We start from the raw sequence: 25817 nt of genomic DNA, 5'->3' as shown, positions 1-25817 counted from the left end.
TTGGCACTGATAGCTGGCCCACACTCATTTACATTCCCTTCACGCAGCTATGCAGCTACTGTAGGCGGCTGCAGATGCCTGTTTTTAACCAGCACACTGGTCCATTGCAGATGTGAGTTTTGGTTATATTTCACTGCTGCAAAGTTAATAACACTGAATGCTAACAAAGGATAGGATGGGGGCTGGAAAGGGTAGAAAAAGATGAGCAGAGAAGAGAGAGAGGAGGTGAGCAAGGATAAATAAAAAAATACAAGTGACATCAGGAAAAGATAGTGGTTACACAACTGCATTCATTCTCCGGTTCCATTAAAAGACTCCAAACCAGATGTTCTTCACAGTTACTCTGATTAAACTCTCACACCAGATGATCTCTCTTCTCAGCACCTGTTTCATGGGTGTTTCTGAACCTCCATCCCATGACCCTAAGTTTCCAGAAAGCTTTACTTATATACCTTTGAGTGCACAGAGCAAAGTTGGTATGTAGGAATGCAGGAGGAGACTCAAGAGAGAAATTTCTGACCCTAAGAATAAATATTCCAGAAGCACTGCTTTCAAATCTCCTTTTATCTAACACTCTTCAGTCCCAACCAAACACATCCAATTCATTCCTAAAAGCAGCATGCTGAAAACAAACTGATGAATTCTTTATCTGAGAACACACAAGGGAGCTCAGAACCTTGACGAAAAGCATTCCATCATATCAATGAAACAAAGACTCTCCATTTCATCAAAGATACAGTGTCTTATTCTTTAGAGATTCCAGGCATTCAAATCCTCCTCCAGATAATGCACTCATATAAACGCCTCATCTCAGAGCGACAAGTTCCTGGAAATCCAACTGGAGTTTGTATAACTGGCAAAGACACTACAATGAGAAAGCAGACGCCCTCAGTCACATGAGCCAAAATTAACTTGTGGCTCATTTCTTAAACATTAGGAATCCTCAAGGATTAATGGTTGGTTTAGCCATCTTGCTGAAGAGAAAGAATGTCATAAGGAGAATTTGCCCAAGTGAAGAAGCATATGCCTTAATGACACTGACATCTTTGATGTTAAGTTCTGAATATATGTAGTGGTTTGCTTTAATACTAAGCAAGAAGGAATTGTGTCAATTCTTCTCGGAAGACTGTTTTGCGGGCACACACATCTGAAACATCCAAATGAGAGAAACCTTTCACTCGTGGAGCATCAGCGCCTTCTAGTGGCAACTCGCTCCACAGCTCACAAATAATGACAAGATCTAGTTCTAACTAAGCAAGCTTCCCTTTCCTATCCAAAGGACAGAGTGGAGACTTCTCACTTTACCAGCTGATCCAGCTCCACCAGACTGTCACTGCCTCAGGTTCCCATATGACACAATTTTCACTTTATTTTCCACAATGGGCCAAACACCTACAGACCTTACCCTAACACCAGAAAGGACGCCTAGAACGTGAATGCTATTATCTACATGTTAAAGTCAATTATAGTGTGCTTCAGAACTTTCAGAAGTTCTGAAGCACACTATAATTGATGATGCCTTCTGATGCATTCTTTTCACTGCAAAACAGTTTTAAGGGGCATACAAATAACTAAATAAACAGAAGGACATTTTCAACTTAGCATGATCCAACATTTTTTTCTTTTTTCTTTAGAAGGTAGGATTTATTGAGAGGCCAGACAAGCTCCTAGAATGGGAGGGAACCCAAGGGGGTTGCTGATCCAACATTTCGAAGGTAGTAATCTCTTGGTTGAACATCTTGTCCTCCACCGAGTTCCTCCTTTTGTTGCTTATTGTTTCAGACTCCAAAACCTTTCCCTAGCCTAGATACATCTCTCTGTTTTCCTGACCATAGTTGCTGACAGAGTATTTACTGAACACCTACTATTTGCCAGGCATTGGGAAAATACATACATACTAATAAACACCTCCACTTTGAAAACTCAACATGTCCAAAACAAAATTAATTTTCTTCTCTCCTGAAATACTTTTGATTCTATTTCTGATTGTATGAACAGTGTCATCAATTACATAGATGTTGTGAGGACTCTAGCTTTCACCTTCACATTCACCGTATTTTCACCCTATCACCTTCTAATCCTCTATCTTTCCAATCTACTCCTTTTCTCCAGGCCCACAGTCAGTTTTGGTCCTTATGATCTGTATCAGTCAGGATGTGCTAGTATATGCTGCTTGAACAAACTCAAACACCTATTCTCACTCATGTTGCACACCCGTCTTGGTAGAGGGAAAACAAATGAGCCATATGACCTTTAAGAAAATTGTGGTAGGACGGGGGAAGCCGAGGTGAGAGGATTACCTGAGCCCATGGGTTTGAGACCAACCTGGGAACTCGGTGAGATCCCCATCTCTACAATAAATCAAAAAATTAGTTGGGCATGGTAGCATGTGCCTGTAGTTCCAGCTACCTGGAAGGCTGAGGTGGAAGGATCGTCTGAGCCCAGTAGGTCAAGGCTGCAGTGGCCGGGAGCATACCTCGGCCCTCCAGCCTGGGTGATAGAGTAAGACTTCTACTCAAAAACATAAAATCGTGGTAAGAAACAATATGAAATCTACCCTATTAACACATTTAAAAGTGTACAGTACTGCTAACTATAAGCAAAAAGGCATCACAGATCTCTCGAGCTTTTTCATCTTGCATGACTGAAACCACCCATTGCACAGCAACTTTCCATTTCCCCCTCCCAGTCCCTGGCAACCATCATTCTACTTTCAGCTTCTATGATTCTGAGTACTTTAGATACTGTATATAAGTGGAGCTATGCAGTATTTATCCTTCTATGACTGCCTAGTTTCACTTGGCACAATGCACTCCAAGTTCATCCACAAGATTTCCTTCTGAATAGTATCTGATTGTACATATATACCACATGTTTCCAATTCATGACTACTGTGAATAATGCTGCAATGAACACGGGAGCATGTTCTTTGAGATCCTTAAGGATTTAAATTTCATTCCATAGGTTGCTTTTTCACTTTGTCAGCAGTTTCCTTTGCTGAAAGCTTAACGTAGTTCTATTTGTCTATTTTTTGCTTTTGTTATCTTGTTTTTGGTGTCACAAAAAATTCATAAAGAAATCACTGTCATGACAAATGTTATGAAGCTTTCCACTTATGTTCTCTTCTAGGAGTTCTATAGTTTCAAGTCTGCCATTTAAGCCTTTAGTCAATGTAAAGAGTTGGTTTTTGTGTATGGTTTGAGATAAGGATCTAATTTCATTTACTTACATGTGGATAAAACATGTGGACATCCAGTTTTCCCAGCACCATTTATAGAACAAACTATCCTCTCCCTGCACTGTGTGTTCTTGGCACCTTTGTTGAAGATCAGCTGATCACAAATACATATGTGGATTCAGTATCTTTATTATGTTTCACTGATCTATGTTTGCCTTTATGCCAGTAAATCATACTGTTTCAATTACTGTAGCTTTGTGATATGCTTTGAATTCAGAAAGAGTAAGGCCTCTAGCCTTGATCTTCTTTCTCAGGATTGTCGACGCCATTTGGGATCCTTTGTAGTCTTCCAATTCACAAACACAGGATGTCTTTCCATTTATTTGTTGTCTTTAATCACTTTTAGCCATGTTTTATAGTTTTCAGTGTACAAATCTCTTCTCCTTCCTTGGTTAAATTGTTTCTAAGTATCTTAATCTTTTGAATGCTATTATAAACAGGATTGTTTTCCTTATTATTTTTTTGACTGTTAGTGTAGAGAAACACAACTCAATTTTTATGTTGTATCCTGTATCTTTATTAAACTTATTTATTAGTCTAACTTTTTTTGTGTGGAAATTTTACGAGTTTTCTATGTATAAGAGCATGTCATCTGCAAACGACTTTCTTTCTGATATGTATGCTTTTTATTTCTTTTTCTGGCCTGTGAGGACTTTCAGTACTAAGTAGAACAGAAGTGGTGAGAGTGGGTAACCTTGCCTTGTTTCTGATTTTAGTAAAAAAGATTTTCACTATGTTGTTTAGTTTCTACATATGTGTGAATTTTGCTGTTTTCTTGCTGTTTGTGATTTCTAGTTTAATTTCCTTCTGGTCAGAAGAGACACTTGGTTTGATTTTGAACTTAAATTTGTTAAGCCTTGTATTGTGACCTAACATGTTTATGGCCTAACATTCTCTATCCTGGAAAATGTTCCATGCGCACTAGAGAAAAATGTGTTTTCTGCTCCTGTTGGGTGGAATCTTCTGTATTTTTTAGGTCCATTTGGCCCATAGTGTTGTTCAAGACAGCTGTTTCCTTTTTAATCTTCTGTATGGCTGTTCTATCCATTATTAACCGTCTGCACTCGGAGACATCTTGTGGATCACCTATCTGCACCTCGACCACGCTTTTTAATGAAATAGTGAAAAAATGAATCACTTCATATTAAATAGTACAGCATTGAAACCAATTATTTTATTGTAATGATATTTGGCTTATAATGGAATTTTGGACATTTGAGATTGTATTTATGACGAAAAAATACACATTTTTTTTTGAGTTGGAGTCTCACTCTGTCGCCCAGGCTGAAGTGCAGTAGTAGGCTCCTGGCCACTGCAGCCTTGACCTGCTGGACTCAGGTGATCCTTCTGCCTCAGTCTTCCAAGTAGCTGGAACTACAGGCACACGCTACGACACCCAGGTAATTTTTTGGTTGTACTGTAGAGATGAGGTCTTGCCAAGTTGCCCAGGCTAGTTTCGAATCTATGGGTTCAGGCAATCCTCTTACTCAGCCTCCCAAAGTGCTGGGATTCTAGGCGTGAGCTACTGTGCCCGGTCAAAAAAACCCCCAACATTTTATATCATATTTTTCTAATATGTGATAACATGTGAAAGAGTCGTTGACATACATCGCAGGTTCATTGACAGATGTTTTGCAACAGCAATTTGTTTGACGTCTCCCTAGTATTTTTCTATTTGAACAGACAATACAGTCTCATTTTCTTCCTCCCACATTAATAATGTAATTTATTGCCCAGTTTGTTGTTCAAAGAAGATGTGGAAGGATGCATTCGTGATTCCTGAAAACCACTTCTCAACTGATCAATCATATCTCAGTATATATTCTGTCTTTTTATTTGCTTTGTCATGCAATTTGAATGGAAAACTTAAAGGAAACATTTATTTTTGAAGAATTTGTGCTGGCATAAGTTCGTCCTGTATAATCACCAGCAATCTCTTTATGTTCTCTGAGAGAGGACATTCAGGTGGTTTTCTAGATTTACAACGTTCCCTCAGAGGGGATATCTGAGTGCAAGGGGTTTTTTAAAAGCAGGGTATTGAAATCTCCTACTATTTTTATATTGTTACCTATTTCTTCCCTTCAGTTCTGTCAATGTTTGCTTCATATATCTGGGTGCACTGTTGTTGGGTGCTTATAGATAGTCCCCATGGTTCAACTTGCATTTTTTTTGACATTATGATGGTGCAAAAGTGATACTCATTCAGTAGAAACTGTACTTTGAGTAGCCATAAAATCATTGCTTTTTACCTTCTCTACAGTATTCAATAAATTACATGAGATATTCGATACTATATTCTAAAACAGGTTTTGTGTTAGATGATTTTGCCAGACTCTAGGCTAATGTAAGTGTTCTGAGCATGTTTAAGGTAGGCTAGGCTAAATTATGATGTTCAATAGGTGTATTAAATGTATTTTTGACATATTTTCAACTTATGATGCGTTTATCAGGAATCTTAAGTTGAGGAACATCTGTACAATTGTAATTGTTGTATCTTTCTGGTGAACTGATCCTTTTAACATTATATAATGTCCTTCTTTGTCTCAGTTTTTGACTTAAGTCTATTTTTGTGTTAGTATAGTCACTCTACTCTTTTTTAGCTGCCATTTGCATGGAGTACCTTTTACTATCCTTTCACTTTCCGCTTATATGTATCTTTAAATCTAGGAGAAGTCTCTTGTAGACAGCATATAGTTGGATCTCTATTTTTAACACTTTCAGCCATTTTATGTCTTTTGATTGGGGAGTTTACTCCATTTAGTAATTACTGATAGGGAAGAACTTACTATTGCCTTTTCATTGCTGTTTTTCTTGTAGATTTTTTTGTCTCTCTTTTCCTCTCTTGCTGTTCTTATGCTTTGATTTTTTTTTTTTTTGTAGTGCCATGCTTTGATTCCTCTCTCATTTTCTCTTGTGTATTCTCCATAGATATACTCTTTGTGATTGCCATGGGGCTTACATAAAACATCTTATATTTATAATATTCTATTTTAAGCTGAAAACTTTAATTGCAGGCACTATTTTTTACATCTCATTTTGCACTTCACACTTGATGTCACAAATCACATTTTTAATATATGTGTATCATTAATATATTTTGTAGTTACTTTGTATACTTTCATCTTTTGAACTCTACACCAGAGTCAAAAATGACTTATACATGACCATTACAATATGACAGAATTCTGTATTTGTCTACATTTAATTACCAACTGGCTGTATAATTCCACATGCTTTCATGTTGCTATCTACATTTTTGTTTCAACGCGAAGGGCATGCTTTAGCATTTCTTGCAAGGCAGGTTAAGTGATGAAGAACTCTTTCAGTTTCTGTTGCTCTGAGAATGTAATAATTTTTCCTTCACTTTTGAAGTTTTGACAAACATAGCATTCTTGATTGGCAGCTCCCCTGCCCCCATCTCCCTTCCTTCAAAACTTTGAATAAACCACTCCACTCCCTTCTAGTCTGTAAAGTTTTTACCAAAAAATATGATAATAATCTTAAGGGAACTCCTCCATTCTGAAAGGTCATTTTTCTCTCACTTTCAAAATTCTGTCTTGGACTTCTGAAAACTTAATCATGTGTCTTAGCATAGTCATCTTTGGGTTCACCCAGTTGGGCTCTGTTGCATTTGAATCTAAATGTCCATTTCCATTCCCAGATTTGGGGAGTTTATGGCCATGATTTCTTCAAATTATCTTTCTGTCCCTTCTCTCATCTCCTTCTGACACTACCATAATGTGAATATTGGTGTGAATGATAATGTCCGATAAATCCCTTAAGGCATTTTTTTGCTCCTCTGACTGGAAATCTCAAATGACTTCTCTTTGAGTTTGCTGATTCTTCTGCTCAGTCAAGTCTGCTGCTGAATCCCTCCTGTGAGTTTTTCAATTCAGTTATTATATTCTTCAACTCCAAAATGTGGTTCTTTTAAATCTTTTTTTTTTTTTTTTAAATACAGGGTTTCATTTTGTTGCCCAGGCTGGAGTGCCAGTGGCACAATCACAGCTTACCACAGCCTTGAACTTCTGGACTCAAGTGATCAACCTGCCTCAGTCTCCCAAGTAGCTGGGACTGTAAGTGCCTGCCATATCACACCTGGCTAATTTTTCTGTTTCGTAGAGACAAGGTTTTGCTTTGTTGCCCAAGTTGGTTTTGAATTCCTGGAAGTATTTTTTATCTCTTTGTTGACGGTCTCATTTTGTTCATGCATCATTTCCTAAGCTCAATGAACATTTTTGTGAAGCTTGTTTTGGATTTTTTTGGTCAGGTAATTAATCCACTTCTTTAGGGTCAGTTTCAGGAAATTTATTTCATTCCCTTCATTGGATCATGTTTTCCTCTTTCTTTGGGTGCCTTGCTACTTAGTGTTGGTACTTGCACATTTGAAAAAAAATCCACCTTTTCCAGTTTTACAGACTGGCTTTGTATAGGGAAATAACTTTACCAATCAGCGTAAGAGATTCTGGGGGACTCTTGAACCTTTTCTGTGGATGCCTGGTCTCTAAACTAGTGCCATGTAAGTTCCTAATTAGAGAGGTTTTGCAGGTCCCCTCTTTCCCCAGGAGCTCATAACCTCTTGCTTCTTCTAGAATCTGTCTGAAGTATTGCAGGCTCTCTGGAGATGATGTAAGTCGCTCACCTCTTTTTTTGGTCTTAGCAGCTCCCCTTCCAGGCATACAGAGTATGCTAAATCTCATCGGCAGTCTGAGCTAGGTGAGACAGATAGCTCCTTGAGAAGCTCAAACACTGGACACACGCTACACTCTACCCTTCTCCCCAACCAAGGAAAAGCTTTTGAGGTATACCGAGCTTTGACTACTGTGGGTCCTCTGGAGCAGCACAAAGCACCCAGCTCTCTTGTTCTTGGTGCCTCTGGGAACTCAGATCACGCCAGGTTCCCTCAACATTCTGACGGGTGAGAGAGAAACCAAGTGGGGTGGGTAGGGTTCTTGAACACCTAGAATGCTGGACTCATGCTCCAACTCTTTCCCTCCCCAGGGAGAATGAGGGAGTTTTCTGCCACTCATTCTGTACTGAACTTGGGGAGGGCAATGGGGGTTAGCACATGCTAGCTCCACCATCACATTTGTTCTCAGTGGCTCCTAATCTGGCACCCTTTCTGGTCAGACAAGACCAAAACTAGCTCCTTGGGTAGACCTCTGAAGAGACTGCATGTTAGATATATGTTCTAGTCTTCTTTTTCCTTTCCCAGGGAGAAGCTAGGAGTTGGGCATTTCCTCCCAATCACATTGTGCAGTGCTGGGGGGAAGAGCTCTGAAGACTGAGTGTCACAAATTCTCCTACTGGTTTTGACACAACTAGTTTTATGCTCACACATAAAGTACAGAAGGGTACAGAAATCTCTTAACTGCCTTCTGGATTTCTCATAAAGAGAAATTGTCCATATACTGTCATGGAATCGGTGTCTCCACGGGAGAAGGCAAATCTGGGGCTTCCTATTATGACATCTTGCTGACATCATCCCAAAACATATGCCTTTATGGCTTCTTCTGCAAGTGACCTACTCACTCACATTCACATTTCATTGGCCAAAAGAAGTTACATCGACACCTCCAAGTTCAGCATGGCATGCAAATCCCTCACACACACAGAAAGCAGAATATTTGGTGTTCTTGCTCAAGACCTTAAGTCTCTTAAGGCTTAAGAGTATCTGGGAAGCTCCCACTAATGTTCCAAGTCAATGTTATCATGACACTCACTGGATGCTGCTTTACACTCACATATGCCCTTAGGTTGCTATTAAATATCTTTGAAGAATAACAGCCTCTCCTCCTTGGCCTTCCAAATATATGCACTTTTACTGTCAGACTTTATTTGAAACCATACCAGGAAATGTAGTTCCCAGCTCCCTCTTAGCAATCCAGAAGAGGTGGCAGTGATGTACATTTCTCACCTGGACTACTCAATAGCCGAACAGATCTTCCTAATATTCTACCTCTCTCCCCACCACAGAATGATGCTCAAGAACCTGCATAATCCTACCCTTACCCAGCTTATGAGTCTCCTTCACACTCCTAGTAAGTGTCCAGGTAGCTGCTGCTCCTTGGGCCTAGAATATTCCTCCATACCTATTCCATTCTCTACCCTTCCCCTCCTGTGGCTACTTCCTCCTTACTCTCTGTGTCTTAGCTCAGGCATCACCTTCCCAGGCATTCCGTGGCCTGTCACACTGGAAGCACACAAGGGACAGTCAGTTACTCTCTTTTCTTAGTTCTAAGATGCCAGAGACTGGGACAACTGTCATAGCCGCAGCCTAGGGTGCAAACAATTATTAAATGGCCACATCATTTTTGAGAATACCTCTAGATTTCACATCGAAATATTAATGCCGACAATAAAAGGAATACAATTTTGGTCCATTTATTTGATTTCTTTTTTTTTCTCTAATCCTTGATTTCTTCACTTTCCTCAAGGCAGAGATACTGCAGCACTCAATTCTACAATCAGTCAGTTTTAGAGAAATGGCTTAAAACATCTTTGTCTAGGCGGATGCTAATATTCACTATAAAGTCTAAGTGGCTTATAAATAGCTGATAAAATTTAAGGCATTCTTAGTTCACAGAGTAGGAGCCTAGATAAAGTGAAGGAAGATTTGCATCAGTGGGTGTCTAGCTATGAGATGGCACCGAGAGAGACAGAAAGAGAGAGAGAGAGAGAGAGAGAGAGAGAGAGAGAGAGAGAGAGAGAGAGAGAGAGAGAGAGAGAGAGAGAGAGAGCCGCACAAGAAAAACGCTGACAAGTGGGAGAAAAACAAACAAAAATCTTTCACATTTTACATGACAGCATCTGTCCTTATAAGAAGATGACATAAAACAGGAATACAGAGCTCTGTAACTGGAATTCTGCAAGCGGTCCCCATCTCTGTAACCATGTCAACCGCCATATTGCTCTTCATTTACTTTTATGAAAAGGAAGGTATTCAAATCCTTCTAATGCATCTGCACGTAGGTAAACAGCAGATATCTGGGCTAGTGTAACCCATTAATACAGTGATTCAAATAGATATCTAGAAAAAATGTGCCTGCCTACCTTTCGGCAGCGAGGATTAGGACAACTGAACCTCTTCACATCACTGTCCAACAGAGCAGGAAAGCTACAGGAGGGGCACCTAGAGTTAAAACAGCAGAAGCAGTATTACTTGAAATTTTAAGATCTGATTTGGTTCCATGTGACTATTCATACTAAGATGGAATTTTGAGTTGGAGATTCACATAGTTCTTCTTTTTTAACTCTTTGGTTTTCATTAAAACAGAGATTGAGCCTCATCTTTGCATTAGCTATTACAAAGAAACACAGGCATCATTCTACCCCCCTGAACTCAGTATAAAGCACTCAATAAACATATCCTAACCTTAATGAGAACTCTTTGTACACGCCAATTTTCTTTCAATGGCACAATGACCGTACCTATGGGCTAGAAAATTAGGAGGTAGCAACGGAATATAAGTAAAAATTTGAGCTGCAGATTTTTCCACTAATAAAATTAACTATCTTCTTTCCCAGCAAGAAATGCCAAAAACTCTGGAAGACAGAGCTTTGTTACAAAATTTTCACCATCTGATCAAAGTGCTCAGGCAATCTTCACAACGGGGAATGATTTGACAGATGACACCCTCTGATTCTGGGAACTAACCTGACAAGCTCATCAGCATAGGCTGCAGCAACTTCTTCCTCCGCTTTTCGCTCGTAGTATTTATATAGGATGGTCTGAGGAAGTACCTTCTCCAGTTCACTGGTTGGGAATGAACATGTGCAGCTGCCTTCCATGCAGCTAAGCTCTGACTAGAATGATAAGGTAAGCAGGCAAAGAAAAGAGAGAAGAAAATTCAACCAAGTTTATAAAAAACAAAAAGTCACAGTGGTTATTAAATGCATCTTTCAATGGGAGGCAAATAAATAGTGGTTATAAACACAGATTCTGTGACTGCAGAGTGAAGATTTTTCTGCCTCCTCTTCTCTGAGAAATCACACTTAAGAAAACTATGAAACAAAAACATAAAGGCCATCTTTGATATCACTAGAGGAACTTCTAAGCCCAAATTATAATCCATGAAGAAGTAAAGTGAATGGAGGAAGGGTAAATGGCTTAGCAGACTAGAGAAAAAGGCCACAGCTCAGTGTCTGAAGAGGAGATGCTTATGAGAAGCAAGTTGTTTCACTCTGCAAATACTGGAAAGCTGAAGAGGCCCTGGAAGGTGAAGTTGAGTGGTGAGAAGGGAGTAGGAACTGACAGAAATAAACTGAAAACAGGGAGCTTGTTTGAGCCTCTAGATCCTATACCTTTCAGAAGGAATCGGGAAGCTCTGAAAGAAAGGAGGAAGGTCTCATGAACAGCTGGACCAAAAGGCTCTGGTCTGGTAACCAGTCACAAGAAGGCAAAGCTGAGGTGTGGCCTGATCGGGGCTTAAAAATGAAGTTTGCATAATAAACAGGGAATTCTCCAGCTCCTTTCTCCCACTCGGCTCCAGAATACAAGGGGATCCCCCCAAAATCAGAATTATCTTTTGGAGGGGAGGCCCCTTGTAGAACACTTGGAATTTGTTTCTCTGCATCAAACAGTCAACCTAAGTTTTAATCTGGTTTTGAGAAGGCTGTATCATGATTTGTGGAAGAAACGTCCTAAGTTGTGGCAAAGAGGCGATAGGTTCTTCCACCATGACAACACACCTCCCCACACTGCACTGAGTGTTCAGCAGTTTCTGAACGAAAACGGCATGACCCCTGTGCCCCGCCCTCCCTGCTCACTCTATCTTGCCCGGAACGATTCTTTTTTGTCCCCCAGATGAAAAGAAGTCCTCAATGGGAAACGTTCTGCCAAAGCAGGAAGAGGTGAAACAAAAAGGAAGAAGCACTAAAAGGCACAGAAATGGACAAATTCATAAACCGTTTTGAGTAGTGGAAAAAGTGTCTTGATAGGTATACTGCACCAAACGGAGAGTACTCTGAAGGGGACTGAAATTTAAAGATGTAAGAATATGTAATTATTAATAAATAAATTCAAGGATTTTGGGGTCCCTCTCTTGTATTGGAAGATGGCCTCCTACACACACACTAGACATGAGGTAGACGGAATCACTTCATGAATGAGACCTAAAATAGTGTCACTTTGAGTTCGTAACACAAAAGCTAACTGGCTACACAGGTACCTAGAGTCTAACTCACCAGTCTCTCGTAAGTCCTACTACTCACACAGCTTCCAAACAGCTCTTTAATATGAACAAAGAATGTCAGACATCTAAGAACACACTCAACATGAAAGACACCAAAGAAAACAAATGAAAAAAGACAACATCTTAAAAATAACAATAGCGCTGAGGTGGAAGGATCGCTGGAGCCCAGCAGGTGGAGGCTGAGGTGGCCAGGAGCGACCATGGCACTCCAGTCTGGGCGACAGAGTGAGACTCCCAACTCAAAAAAAAAAAAAAAATAATAACAATAGCTAAAACTTATGAAGATTTACCATTTGTCAAACAGTAAGTTCTTTAAATTCATTATCACATTTAATTTTCGCAACAATCCTATGATTTGCATTTTACAGAAAAAGAAACTTATTTGCTCAAGGACACAGCACCCATTGCATTCTGACTGACTTCCAAGGTCAAGTTCTTCTAAAAAATAAAACCTTATAAAAAGTTGCAAAAACAGTACAGAGTTCCTGTATCCTCCTCACCTAGCTTCCCTTAATGTTAACATCTTGGGTTACCATAGCTTATTTAATCAAAACCAGGAAGGTAACAATGATGCAATACTATTCATTAAACCACAGTCTTAATGTCACCAGACTTTCCACTAATGTCCTTTGTTCTGGACCAGGATTACCAGATGGCATCTAGACATAATGCCTCTTTAGTTTCTTTCCAATCTGTGAGTTTCTCATTATTTCTTGGTCTTTCACAATTTTGGTACTTTTGGAAAGTATTGGCCAGTAATTTGGTAAGAGTGTTTCTCAATTTGGATTTTTTCATTAGACTGAAGTTACTGATGTGTCTTATGGCCATGTTAAAAGACCACATTCCTAATCACTGTAGCCGAAACAAATACTACAAACTTAGTGGTGTAGAACAATATAAAACTCCTTTACACATTGTGTTTGTTATGTAAGTATCCAGAGAAATGAACTTTGGACAGAGAAATATGACCTTGTGTAAGATAGTTCATTGTAATATACATTTAATCCAACTATAATATCCTTTAAACATTTTGTAAAAAAAAAAAATAATAATGTACTCTCATACAAACAGGCTGCAAGGTTCTCTATTCCTGAGTTCATCCTTCATTTTGCTTATGAGTAAAAAAGTAAGTCTGGGAGGCTAGGCATGAGGACCTGGAAGAATTCTACCATTCCCTGAAAAGAATCTGTTGTGCTTAGAACCAACATAATCACACAAATCAAGTAAGCACATGTTAGCATATCAGCAGAATTCTACCTTGCCCCAGAAAAGGCACTTCCACGAGGCACTTATACCTATCAGTGTGGTCTCCTCAGACTCTGTGAATGTTTCCTATGTATAAGCATATTACATAGTTCTTACCTTTCCAGATCCGAAGACTGCTTCTTGGGCATACCTGATGAGACACTCTTTGCAGAACAAGTGAGCATCTGCACATTGTGTCAGCTCCTCGAATGGGAATTCCCCATAGCAGCAGCGGCACTCAATCAGTTGGCCATCCTGCAGGCCACCAGAGACACACATGAGACGTCCTACACTCAAGCAGAGGGGGAGCCTCGTGTTGCATCCTTACACACTCCTCCAACACACATTCTGAGATAAAAAAGCAACCCCCTGGGGCCATACAACAACAATACACTGCTTTCTGCTATAAAAATCCAACTATAGATGCCAGCAAAATATTAATCCATAGCTAAAGATAGTAAGATTTTCATGTTTTCTGTTACTCTTTGGAGTAATTCTTTGTATGAAGTTATCATATTCAATTCCATGGTGCGAAGGGAGCTATAATATCTCTACTCAGATGTCAACATGATTATAAAAAGCAGAGATAAGTGGCATGAGAGATGTTATTCAAAGTTTTCAAAAGATGAATTTTGTTCTTCTTGTCATAGAGTGTGAGGGGGGTCACATTCCTCCCAGCCTAAGCTTTACCTTAAGGGACTACTGAAGAGAACTGAAGCAGCAATCACAAGTAATGTACCAGGATACTCACTCCATTTATTAACTGCAGTGATTGATCCAAATCACAAATCCATTCTAATATACGTTTTAAAGTAAGGAAGGCAACACACAGAAACTCATCCTGCCCCAAGGCTACACATCTTTCTTTGAAATTTAAAGCACCATCTACCTTCTTCTCTAAGAGTCTATCTGACGGATTGCATGCAATTTTTTTTTTAAACAGTAGTACCTATTATTATCTGCCCTTCAATTCTGGTTCTGTCTGATATTGTGACTATATCTGTTCATGTATCTGACTGTAACTTGGCTAAAAAGCAAACCCAGCAGATCAAAGAGTGGTTATACAAAAACAAATGTGCCATCAAAACGCTGAGGAAATGTGGTAAGAGAAAAACGCCCAAGAAGATACCCAGAATAAATAAGGCAAGATTTTAAACTACCTTTTGATACTGTTCTTCGTTCATCTGCAGGGCAAGCAAAAAGTCTTCATGCTGAGGAACAAAAAACATACATTCAGACATAAATTTAGTAAAAATGATGCTAACCATTTAGTATGTATTTCCATAAACATAACTGTATCGTTATTATTATTATTATTACTTTGTTTGTTGGTTGAGTTGGAGTCTCACTCCATCACCCAGCCTGGAGTGCAGTGGCATGCTCCCAGCCACCGCAGCCTCGACCTGCTGGGCTCCGCAATCCTTCCGCCTCAGTCTTCCAAGTAGCCAGAACTATGGGCGTGCACTACCACGCCCAGCTAACTTTGGATTTATTGTAGAGATGAGGTCTCACCAAGTTGCCCGGGTCGGTCTCGGACCCGCAGGCTCAGGCAATCCACTCACCTCGGCCTCCCAAAGCGCTGGGATTACAGGCTGAGCTACCGAGCCCAGCCATAACTGTATTATTAATAGTCATCTCTTTACTTACACAGTTTAGTAGTTTAAAAAGTTACCTGTGACAATCTAAAATGAGCTAGAAAATATGAGAAAAATTTTCTTAACTCTGACTCAAAATGTAGGCTGAGTAAGGAAAAAGACTGACACATAAGACACTTGAACAGCAAAAAAATAACTTAAGCAAGCAAAAAAATGAAGAAGTAAAAACCAAGTTTGACAAGAGATTTCATGGGTGAGCTTGGTTGCTTGGTGGGCAAGCTCACTCCTGCATATTACTTGTGAGAATCCAAAGCAGGACAACCACAATGGGTGAGGGAATCTGACTTGGATTCAATAATGCCACTTCTAGGAGTCTAGTCCAAAGATGGCCTGGGGTAGAAATATGAAATGATGTATGCACCAACTTATCTATCATGCAATGATTTGTAATAGCAAAAACCTAGAAACAAAGCTGAATGTCCACCAATAGGAGAATGATTGAATAAACTCTCGTATCCCATAAAATGGTCTACTAGCTTAGTTTCGAAAAGGAAAAAGGAAAATCTCTATGGATTTCTGTGATGTGACTGCCAAGATGCACTGTTAAGTGAAAAAATCAAGTGCAGAAGAGCCAGCTACTTTCTGGATAAGAAAGAGGGGTAAATACATACACATATTTGCTTTTGCATAAAACAAGGAAAGATAAGGCAAAAACTAATAATAATGGTTATATAGAGAGTAAGAGAAACAAGAAACAAACTCCATTCCTTATTTTATAATTTTGACTTAAGAACTAAACAAGTTTTGTAAAACTAGATAAAACACAAAATTACTTTAAAAGATAGTATTTTAATTTTATATTCTTAACCTGATATAATCTGACAGTAATTATGTTATTAAAAACCAAGATTCCTTTTTTAGCATAAGAGAAAAGAATACAAACATAAAGTATAAGTTGTTATGCAAACCAAATCTGAAACAAATCTCAGAATAAATTTTCACTAAAGAAAATAAAGCACCTTGGAGAAATTGTTGATTCCAGGGCCAGTTAAGAGAAAGCAGAAGCTGAACCCGGGTTATTTTGCATTGCCAGAAAGCAAGGATATTGTCAGAGACTGGGGTCAGGACAGAGGAACTAACTCGAAGGAGCTGTCACTGGTCAGAGATGGGACAATGTGGACATTAAAAAGAATAATTCGCAGGTTCAGACATTTGGTGTATATGCTTGGCTGAGGGGCCAATGGGGTGAAGTTACCATCTGTGGGATTATGACTGAATGCCTCTACGTCAGAATCCTGCCTGAACTGAACTATACGGCTGCGCCATGGAGCCTCGGTTGGCCTCGGATAGCTGGTCCCCTGCCATTCCTGCTGGCAGGATGCCCCCTGCCGTGCGTTGGAGCCGGTCTGGCACAGAAAGCCCCTCGTCCCAGGACATGGGGTGCGACCGGAAAGGCGGCCACCCTCTTGCTGGTCAGGCCCGTTCATGGGGGAACCTGGTGCTAAGCCATTGTAGATGACCTGCTTCTAGGTCAGGGTTTTGGACACAGCAGAGCAGCTCCCTTGCTGCAATCTATTAAAAGTCAGACCTCAGTCGGGCTCTGTGGCTCAGCCTGTAATCCTGCACCTTTGGGAGGCTGAGGTGAGTGGATTACCTGAGTCCATGGGTTCAAGACTTGCCTGGGCAGTGAGACATCATCTCGACAATAAATCAAAAAATCAGCCGGGCATGGTAGCGCATGCCTGTAATTCCGGCTACTTGGAAGGCTGAGGCGGAAGGATCGCAGGAGCTCAGCTTAGCAGGTCGAGGCTGCGGTGGCCGGGAGCGGCCACTGCACTCCAGTCTGGGCGACAGAGTGAGACTCCAACTCAAAAAAAAAAAAAAAAAAAAAGTCCGACCTCGACACAAGGGTTTGAATTTAAAAAAAAAAAAAAGTAAAATAAAACAAACAAACAAACAAAAGAATAATTAAGAACTAAGAAGCACAATTAACTAAACTACTTTCACCAATTTGCCAATACTTTACTTTTCTGATGAGATCAATGGTGATATTAAGAAATGTGATTCCGTGATGGATTAAGATAACAATTTTTCTAATTTCTGCTTAAGATCTAGAATTTTACCAATGGTCACAATAATCTTCACTACTGAGAAAATATCCACTATATACCTAATTTTGAATAATTACAGTTTATGTCAGACATTTTTCAAGTAAACATGATGCTCTGGGGGGAAAAAGTGGCTACTGTGCCTGTCCGTGATGCAAGTGCTTTTCCTGAGACAAGCGTCACATCCTGCTATGTAGCAAGAGCACTTTATGCAGTTTCCATTTTGTCACACTGAACACCGAAAAGATGTTTTCAAGGGTGAAATTTTGATAAATAATCTTGACTGTTTTAACAAAGACCTTTTCAGGCTAAAATAGCATTTCTTAAAAATGTGAGTACCTGGTGGGGAAGAAAATAATGATTATAAGCTGTTGTGCCACCAGCCTGATTCGTGCAATGGCACAATTTGCTTTTGTTCTGTTGGTGCAAATTCAACATGGTGAAAAGAGCCAATCGGCTGACCTACACAGGTTAGGACTGTGCAGGTCCACTTATTTGTATTTTTTTTCTGTCTCCGCTACCCTTGAGACACCAAGACCAACTCTTCTTCCTCTTCCTTCTCAGTCTACTCCAGGTAAAGACCACAAGGATGAAGAACTTATGACGACCTACTTCTACTTAATAAATAACAAACATATTTTCTATTCTTTATGAGTTTAATATTATCTTTCTCCAGCTTACTTTTATTGTAAGAAGTCAGTAGATAATATATTCAATATACAAAACACGTACTAATTGACTATATTGTTAGTAAGGCTTCTGGTCAACGGTAGGGTATTAGTAGTCAAGTTTTGGGGGAGGTAAAAGTCACACATGAATTTGTGACTGTGCAAGGCTTGGTGCCCCTGACCTCATACTGTTCAAGGGTCACTGTACTGCCCAGTGTTGTTCTGAGAGATTTGGCCTTGCAGACCCTCTAAAGACACAGGGAACTGTGAAGCCACTTTTAAGATCTGTTGGTCTAGAAGACACTTATTAAACAGTAAATATAGGAGGGGATATTCCAAAAAAGCCCCAGATTTACTTATTAAAAATTGTGTATTTATTCTTTTGTCTTTAAACTACAGTCACCTTCAAAGTGCTCTCCATTTGATGCGATACACCTATTGAGAAGCGTTTCCATTGTTCAAAACAGTTTTTACATTTGTCAATTCTGATGTCTTTCAGTGCTTCTGCCATTTTTTGTTTCACCTCCTCCACATTGGCAAAACATTTCCCTTTGGACTTTTCTCATCCAGGGAAACAAAACAAAGTTGCTCAGGGTAAGATGGAGTGAACAGGGAGGACAGGGCATGAGGGTCATGCTACTTTTGGTCAAAAACTGATGAATACTCAACTGCAGTGTGAGTAGGTACGCTCATAAATCATCTATCATGAAGTGGGCAAATGCAATGGAAGAATCTCCAAAAAAAAAAATTCACTGAAGCTGAGCACAGCCGCTCACAACAATGCTAGCTAGCTGTACACTGATGCTGACGTGTTCTTAGAACATTTACCGGGGAAGCCTATACTACAAGGGGCCCACCCTCCAAAAGATAATTTGAGCATCCCTCATATAGGTTACAGTTAACTTGCACATTTGATAATATGCTTGAAAAAATTAAAGAGCTACATGAAACCCCTCTCTGGTTTTTCTCCACTGTTAAGAGGCTGAAGGAGGTGGAACAGATATGCTTAGTAAACTCCAACTAAAATTATCTAAAACAAATCTGATTTATAAAATTACAAACATAGCTGGGCTCAGTGGCTTAGCCTGTAATCCCATGCCTTTGGGAGGCTGAGGAGAGTGGATTGCCTGAGCCCGCGGGTTCGAGACCCGCCTGGACAACTTAGCAAGACCTCATCTCTACAGTAAATCAAAAGCTAGCCGGGTGTGGTAGCGAGCGCCTGTAGTTCCAGCTACCTGGAAGGCTGAGGCGGAGGGATCGCCGGAGCCCAGCAGGTAGAGGCTGCGGTGGCTGGGAGTGGCCACTGCTCTTCAGTCTGGGCGACAGACTGAGACGCCAACTCAAAAAAAAAAAAAAAAAAAAAAAAAAAAAAGCCGGGCTTGGTGGCTCAGCCTGTAATCCTGCACCTTTGGGAGGCTGAGGTGAGTGGATTGCCTGAGCCCGCGGGTTCAAGACCCGCCTGGGCAGGCGAGACCTCATCTCTACAATAAATCAAAAAAATTAGCTGGGCGTGGTAGCATGCACCTATAGTTCCAGCTACTTGGAAGGCTGAGGCGGAAGGATCGCCAGAGCACAGCAGGTGAAGGCTGCGGTGGCCGGAAGTGGCCACTGCACTTCAGTCTGGGCGACAGTGAGACTCCAACTCAAAAAAAAAAAAAAATTACAAACATCAGTCAGTATCATAACAAAATCTAGTAATGTTTTCTTTCAAAAATTTTGTCACTTACTCATATTAGTCACTTTAAAGGGAAATCTTTTCTATCTTTTTTTGAGTCACTCTGTCACCTGGACTAGAATGCGGTGGCCTGATCATGGCTCACCGCAGCTTCAAATTCCAGGACTGAAGGGATCCATTCTCCTCAGCTTCTTGAGCTGACTACAGGTGTGCGCCACCAAGTCTGGTTTTGAAAACACCACCAACAAAAAAACGGAAATCTTGAAAGATAGTTTTGTACTAAGTCCTAATAGTTAGCAAACCAGAATCCCAGAAACATACTCCAAGACCAGAGCACATCATCCTACCTCTGCCATCTCCTTGATTTTCTGCTCGTAGAACTCCTGCTCTTGCTGCACAGCTGGAAGGAGGGCACGTCGGTCGTAAGATCTACAATGTCGTCGCTTATTCTCCAGAAAGAACATCCTCTTTTCTATTTTTATGTCACCTAAAAGATAGATGACCATGCAAAATCATGCAGACAACTGTTAGTTAGGAATCCAGGTCAGCAACTTCATCTTCTGTGGCTTAGTCCCACACCTACTCTCTGGTAGGACAATTCATGATTTCTAACATATTCTGCCATTTGAGAAAACTGGATTCCTTGCCATTCCCCAATCTACTGTGTACTTTTTGTCCTTTTTGATTTTTCCTCCCTGGTTATGCTCCAAGTGGAGAAACTCTCTTATCCTGTCAGTATTGTACTGTACAATATACAACAACCTACTCATTTTACTACTGAGGATATTTATTTGGATTTATTGTTCTGGGTTACCATGAATAAGGCTGCTTATAATTACTGATGAATGCATGCCCACAATTCAGTTGGGAATTGCTGGATCATGAGACAGGCTATTTTCAGCTTTAGAAAACAATGCCAGTTTTCCAAAGTGGCTGTATCAAATCCTCCCTCTACCAGCATTGCTGTCTATGAGTTCCATCATTTCACATTCTTACTAACACATGGTATAATCAGTTTTTAATGTTAGTCATTCTTGTAGGTGCAAATGTCTTGTATTTTAAGCTTTTAAGTTCTGAGTATCTTCAAATAAACAAATAGCTGAAAAAGTGATACTTAAGTTTCACCATAATAACATTAGAATAAAAGATAACAGAGTGCCAAATGACAAATACCGGATATATAATATGTCAGTTTCTTCTGATTTAGTAATTTATGTTTTTCAATAAAACCCTATTCCATACAGGGTTTCTTGGTAATCTCTTTTGCTTTTAAAAATATGTTCTATATCTGGTTCCTGATACATTTTATTTTTATTATTTTCTTTAGTTCACTCTCACTAGGCTTTTAAAAATTAAAGCTTTTTATTCAGGAAACCAGTTTTTGGTACTCTGAAAGTAGCAAAGCACAGTGTTAAGAGAGTAGACATAAAAGTCAGATTCCCAGCTTACCTACTACTAGGTTTATAACATTTAGCAAGTTATTTAACCTCTCTGTGCTTTAAAATGTGTGTCTGTAAAATGACAATAGTGACACAAATATCCCATACGGTTGTGTGAACTATAAATGAATTAATTCAAATAAGGCACTTAGCAAAGTGTCTGGTACATAATAAGTGCTCAATAAATGTTAATTACCATCTCCACTTAAAGTTTCTAAAATTATTTTTTACCCTTTATTATTTCTTCCTTTGTCTTTACTCAGTTCTTATAATTTACCAAGTTAAAGAATGCCTTTCTTTATTTTTGAAATAATGCAATGAAGTCTACAGATTTCACTCTAACTTCTTTTTCTGCATGAGTTTTAATATGTAGTATTTTTTAAAACTTGAATTTTGAATTAACTGAAGACTCACCTGCAGTTGTAAGAAATAGTCTGTGTATTCTGTACTTAGTTTCTCCCAAAGGTAACATCTATCAAAACTATAGTACATCATAATAGTAATAATATTTCTTTTAGGGATAATGAAAGCATCCTAAAATTAATTGTGGTGACTGCACAAGTGCATATATGATAAAAAATATGTGGATTATATCTTGACAAGGCTATTATATAATAAATATTTATTTATTTTAAATAGGAAAAAAATCTATTTGTGGGAGTCTGTCTCTGGGTTTCTATTCTGTTGCATTGATCTAAATGTCTGTCTTTCTACCAATACCACACAGTCTTGATTACCATATCTACAAAATAGATCTTAATCAGGTAGACTTAGTCTTCCTGCTTTATTCTTCTTTGGCAAAATTGTTTTAGCTCTTCTAATGCCTTGTTTTTCCAAACATTTTAGGATAAACACACCCATACCTAAAAATTCTTGCTGGCATTTTGAAGGGAAGTGTAATAAAAGTATATACCAATTTGGGGACAACTGATATCTTTACAATGCTGAGTCTTCCATGCACAAACATAGTGCATCTATATCTGGTTCCTGATACATTTTTATTTTTATTATATTTAGTTCATTCTCACTAGGTTTTTAGTACTTGAATTTCAAACACAGTGCATCTCTCCGTTTATTTAGTACTTGAATTCATCAGTTTTCTGTAGTTTTATCATATAAATCCTGTACAAGTTTTGTTAGACTTACATCTTAGTATTTTTTGGAGACGTTATAAATGGCTCTATACTTAATATTTTGGTTTCCACATGCTCACTGCTAGTGTATGGAAATGCAATGGTTTACTGCACATAGATCTTATACAGTAGTCCCCTTTGTCCACAGGGGATACAGTCCAAGACCCCCAGGAGATGCCTCAAATCATGAATAGTACTGAACCCGAAACTATGTAAGTTTAACTGATAAATTATGCACAGTAAAATATCAGCAACAATAAGAACTGCTATTAACAAAGTATTATAAAGTAAAACAAGAGTTACTTGAACATAAGCATAATACTGCAGTTATTGATATCCATCGATCTGATATGCAAGATGGCTACTAAGTGACTAACAGATGGATAGTTTATATAGTGTGGACATTGGACAAAGGGATGATATTCATGTCCTGGGCCAGGCAGCATGAGATTTCATCACATCACTCAAAACAGTGTGCAAATTAAAATTTATGAATTGTTTACTTCTGAAAATTTCCACTAATATTTTCGGACCGCATTTGACCTCAGGTAACTGAAACCACAGAAAGTGAAACCATGCATAAGTGGGGACTACAATGTCCTAGAACGTTGCTGAATTCACTTATTAATTCTACAATTTTGGGGGATACATTCCTTGAAGTTTTCCATGCAAACAATCGCATCATCTGCATAAAGGAATAGTTTTAATTCTTCCTTTCAGGTCTGTAGCTTTTATTTCCTTTTCTTGATTTCACTGGCTAGAACTCCCAACAGTATGTTAAATAGCAATGAATAAAGGATACCCTTGCCGTGGTCACAATCTTAGGGGGAAAGGATTCACCATTCAGGATGATGTAAGCTGTTCTTTTTTTTTTTTTGAGTTGGAGTCTCACTCCACCACCCAGGCTGGAGTGCAGTGGCACACTCACTGCCACCCAAGTGCTGACCTACTTGGCTCTGGGAATCCTTCCGCCTCAGCTTTCCAAGTAGTCATAACTACAGGCGTGAGCTACCACGATCAGCTAATTTTTTGATTTTTATTGTAGAGACAAGGTATCGCCAAGTTGCGCGGGGTTGGTCTCGAACCTGCAGGCTCAGGCAATTCACTCACCTCGGTCTCCCAAAGTGCTGGGATTACAGGCTGAGCCACCGAGCCTGGCCTAGCTGTTTTCTTTTCTTTTTTGAGTTGGAGTCTCACTCTGTCACTCAGACAGGAATGCAGTGGCCGCTCCCGGCCACTGCAGCCTCAACCTGCTGGGCTCCGGCGATCCTTCCGCTCAACCTTCCAAGTAGCCAGAACTACAGGCACGTGCTACCATGACTGGCTAATTTTTCATTTATTGCAGAGACAAGGTCTCACACCAAGTTGCCCAGGTGGGTCTTGAACCCGCGGGCTCAGGCAATCTACTCACCTCGGCCTCCTAAAGCGCTGGGATTACAGGCTGAGCCACCGAGCCCGGCCTAGCTGTTTTCTTATAGACATAATCAAGCTGAGGAGGCAACCCTCAATTCCTAAATTTCTGAGTTTTAACCATGAATGAGTATTGTTAAATGATTTTTCTGCATCTATCAATAGGGTCATGTGAATTTTTTCCTTTGGTCTGTTAATATGGTGGATTATACTGATTAATTTTCAAATACTGAACCGATTTTGCATATCTGAAATGACCCCACTTGATCATGGCATGTAATTTTTTTGTGTATCATTGGGTTTATTTGCTGCTGTTTTGTTAAAAGATTTATGCACCTATATTTATGAGGGATATTGTTCTGTAACTTTCTTTTTGTACTGTCTTTGCCTAGTTTTGTTATTTACTGCAACACTGGCTTCATAAAATGACTTGGGAAGTGTTTACTACTCTTCTATTTTCTGGAAGAGCTTGCACAGAATTGGTATTAATTCTTTAAACATTTGGCAGAAATCTTCAGTGAAACATCTAGGGCTGAGAATTCTTTTGGGAGATTTAAAGTTACTGATTCAATTACCATAACAGCTACAGGGTTATCTACCTTATATGGGTAAATTTTGATTATTTGTGTTTTACAAGCAGTTGGCTCAATTCGTCTAAGCTGTCAAATTTATATGTGTAAAGTTGTCCATAGCATTTCCCTTTGGATGTCTGCAGGTCTATAGTAATAACCCTACCAGAAGGAATAACTCCTGATATTGGTAATTTACATCTTCTCTTTCTCTTGGTCAGCCTTGCTAGCAGTAGGTAATATGTTTTTTTGCTTTGTTTAGTTTTTTTTTTTTTGAGTTGGAGTCTCACTCAGTCGACCAGACTGGAGTGCAGTGGTCACTCCCAGCCACCACAGCCTTGACCTGCTGAGCTCCGGCGATCCTTCCGCCTCAGCCTTCCAAGTAGTTGGAACTACAGGTGCACGCTACCACACCCGGCTAATTTTTTTGATTTAATGTAGAGGTGAGGTCCTGCCAAGTTGTCCAGGTGGGTCTCGAACCTGCGGGCTCAGGCAATTCACTCACCTTGGCCTCCCAAAGCGCGGGATTACAGGCTGAGCCACTGAGCCCAGTGTGTTTAGCTTTTTTAAGTTGGAGTCTTACTCTGTTGCCCAGGCTGGAGTGCAGTGGCATGTTCACAGCCACTGCAGCCTTGACCTTGAGCTAAGGTGATACTTCTGTTTTAGCCTCCCAAGTAGCTGGAACTACAGGTGTTACCACACCTGGCTAATTTTTAGATTTATTGTAGTGATGAGGTCTTGCCAAGTTGCCCAGGCTGCTCTCAGGCAATCTCACCTCGGCCTCCCAAAGTGCTGGGTTTACAGGTATGGTCAACATGTTTTATTTTTATTGATGCTCGTTTTATTTTTTTATTTTTTTGAGTTGGGTCTTACTCTGTTGCCCAGATTGAAGTGCAGCGGCATGCTCCCGGCCACTGCAGCCTCAACCTGCTGGGCCCAGGCGAACCTTCTGCCTCAGCTTTTCAAGTAGTTGGAACTATAGGTGCGCGCTACCACACCCAGCTAATTTTTGATTTATTGTAGAAACGAGGTCTCGTCAAGTTGCCCAGGCTAGTCTCGAACCTGTGGGCTAGGCAATCCAAAGTGCTGGGATTACAGGCTGAGCCACCGAGCCTGGCCGATGCTCATTTTAAATCCAAATTCTAACCAGACTCTTCATGAGAAGGCTGTGCAATGGTCATTAGATAAGACAATAAAAAGGACAAAGAAGGTAGAATCTGTCTCAATCTTTGAGCCAAGCAATGCATAGCCTAGATGGAAAGCAAGATGAAAAGAAGAAAAATAGAATTCCTGGAAAAAAATGAGGGGTTCTTAGCTTGTGTGCTTATAAAAAGTTGTTAAGAAAGTCTAAGTGTGAGTCATAAACATTAAACTGTGAACATAAATCAAGTGTAATTTTTAATTCATACTTCCAGGGCCCTTTAAAGATGGCCTAATATACTATTTAAGAATCAATATAGAAATAAAGGTATAAAGCCGGGCTCGGTGGCTCAGCCTGTAATCCCGCGCCTTTGGGAGGCTGAGGTGAGTGGATTGCCTGAGC

The 25817-nt window shown here is 39.7% G+C and overlaps 1 protein-coding gene across 2 annotated transcripts in view; it reads right to left on the bottom strand.

The window, feature by feature from the left end:
- Positions 1-25817, bottom strand: part of RNF216 (ring finger protein 216) — a 175898-nt gene that overhangs the window by 82094 nt on the left and 67987 nt on the right. For both annotated transcript variants that reach the window (XM_008063017.2, XM_008063016.2), the window contains 5 exons: positions 20071-20210; positions 14838-14888; positions 13795-13932; positions 10896-11044; positions 10292-10370 (listed from right to left, as the gene is read on the bottom strand). In XM_008063017.2, the coding sequence (XP_008061208.1) occupies positions 10292-10370; positions 10896-11044; positions 13795-13932; positions 14838-14888; positions 20071-20210 (557 nt within the window). The remainder of the gene's footprint in view (positions 1-10291; positions 10371-10895; positions 11045-13794; positions 13933-14837; positions 14889-20070; positions 20211-25817) is intronic.

The sequence above is a fragment of the Carlito syrichta genome, unplaced genomic scaffold (genome assembly GCF_000164805.1).
Source record: "Carlito syrichta isolate Samal-C Ts95f unplaced genomic scaffold, Tarsius_syrichta-2.0.1 Scaffold306441, whole genome shotgun sequence".
Taxonomy (NCBI): domain Eukaryota; kingdom Metazoa; phylum Chordata; class Mammalia; order Primates; family Tarsiidae; genus Carlito; species Carlito syrichta.
This window is presented reverse-complemented; position numbering and strand designations above follow the sequence as displayed.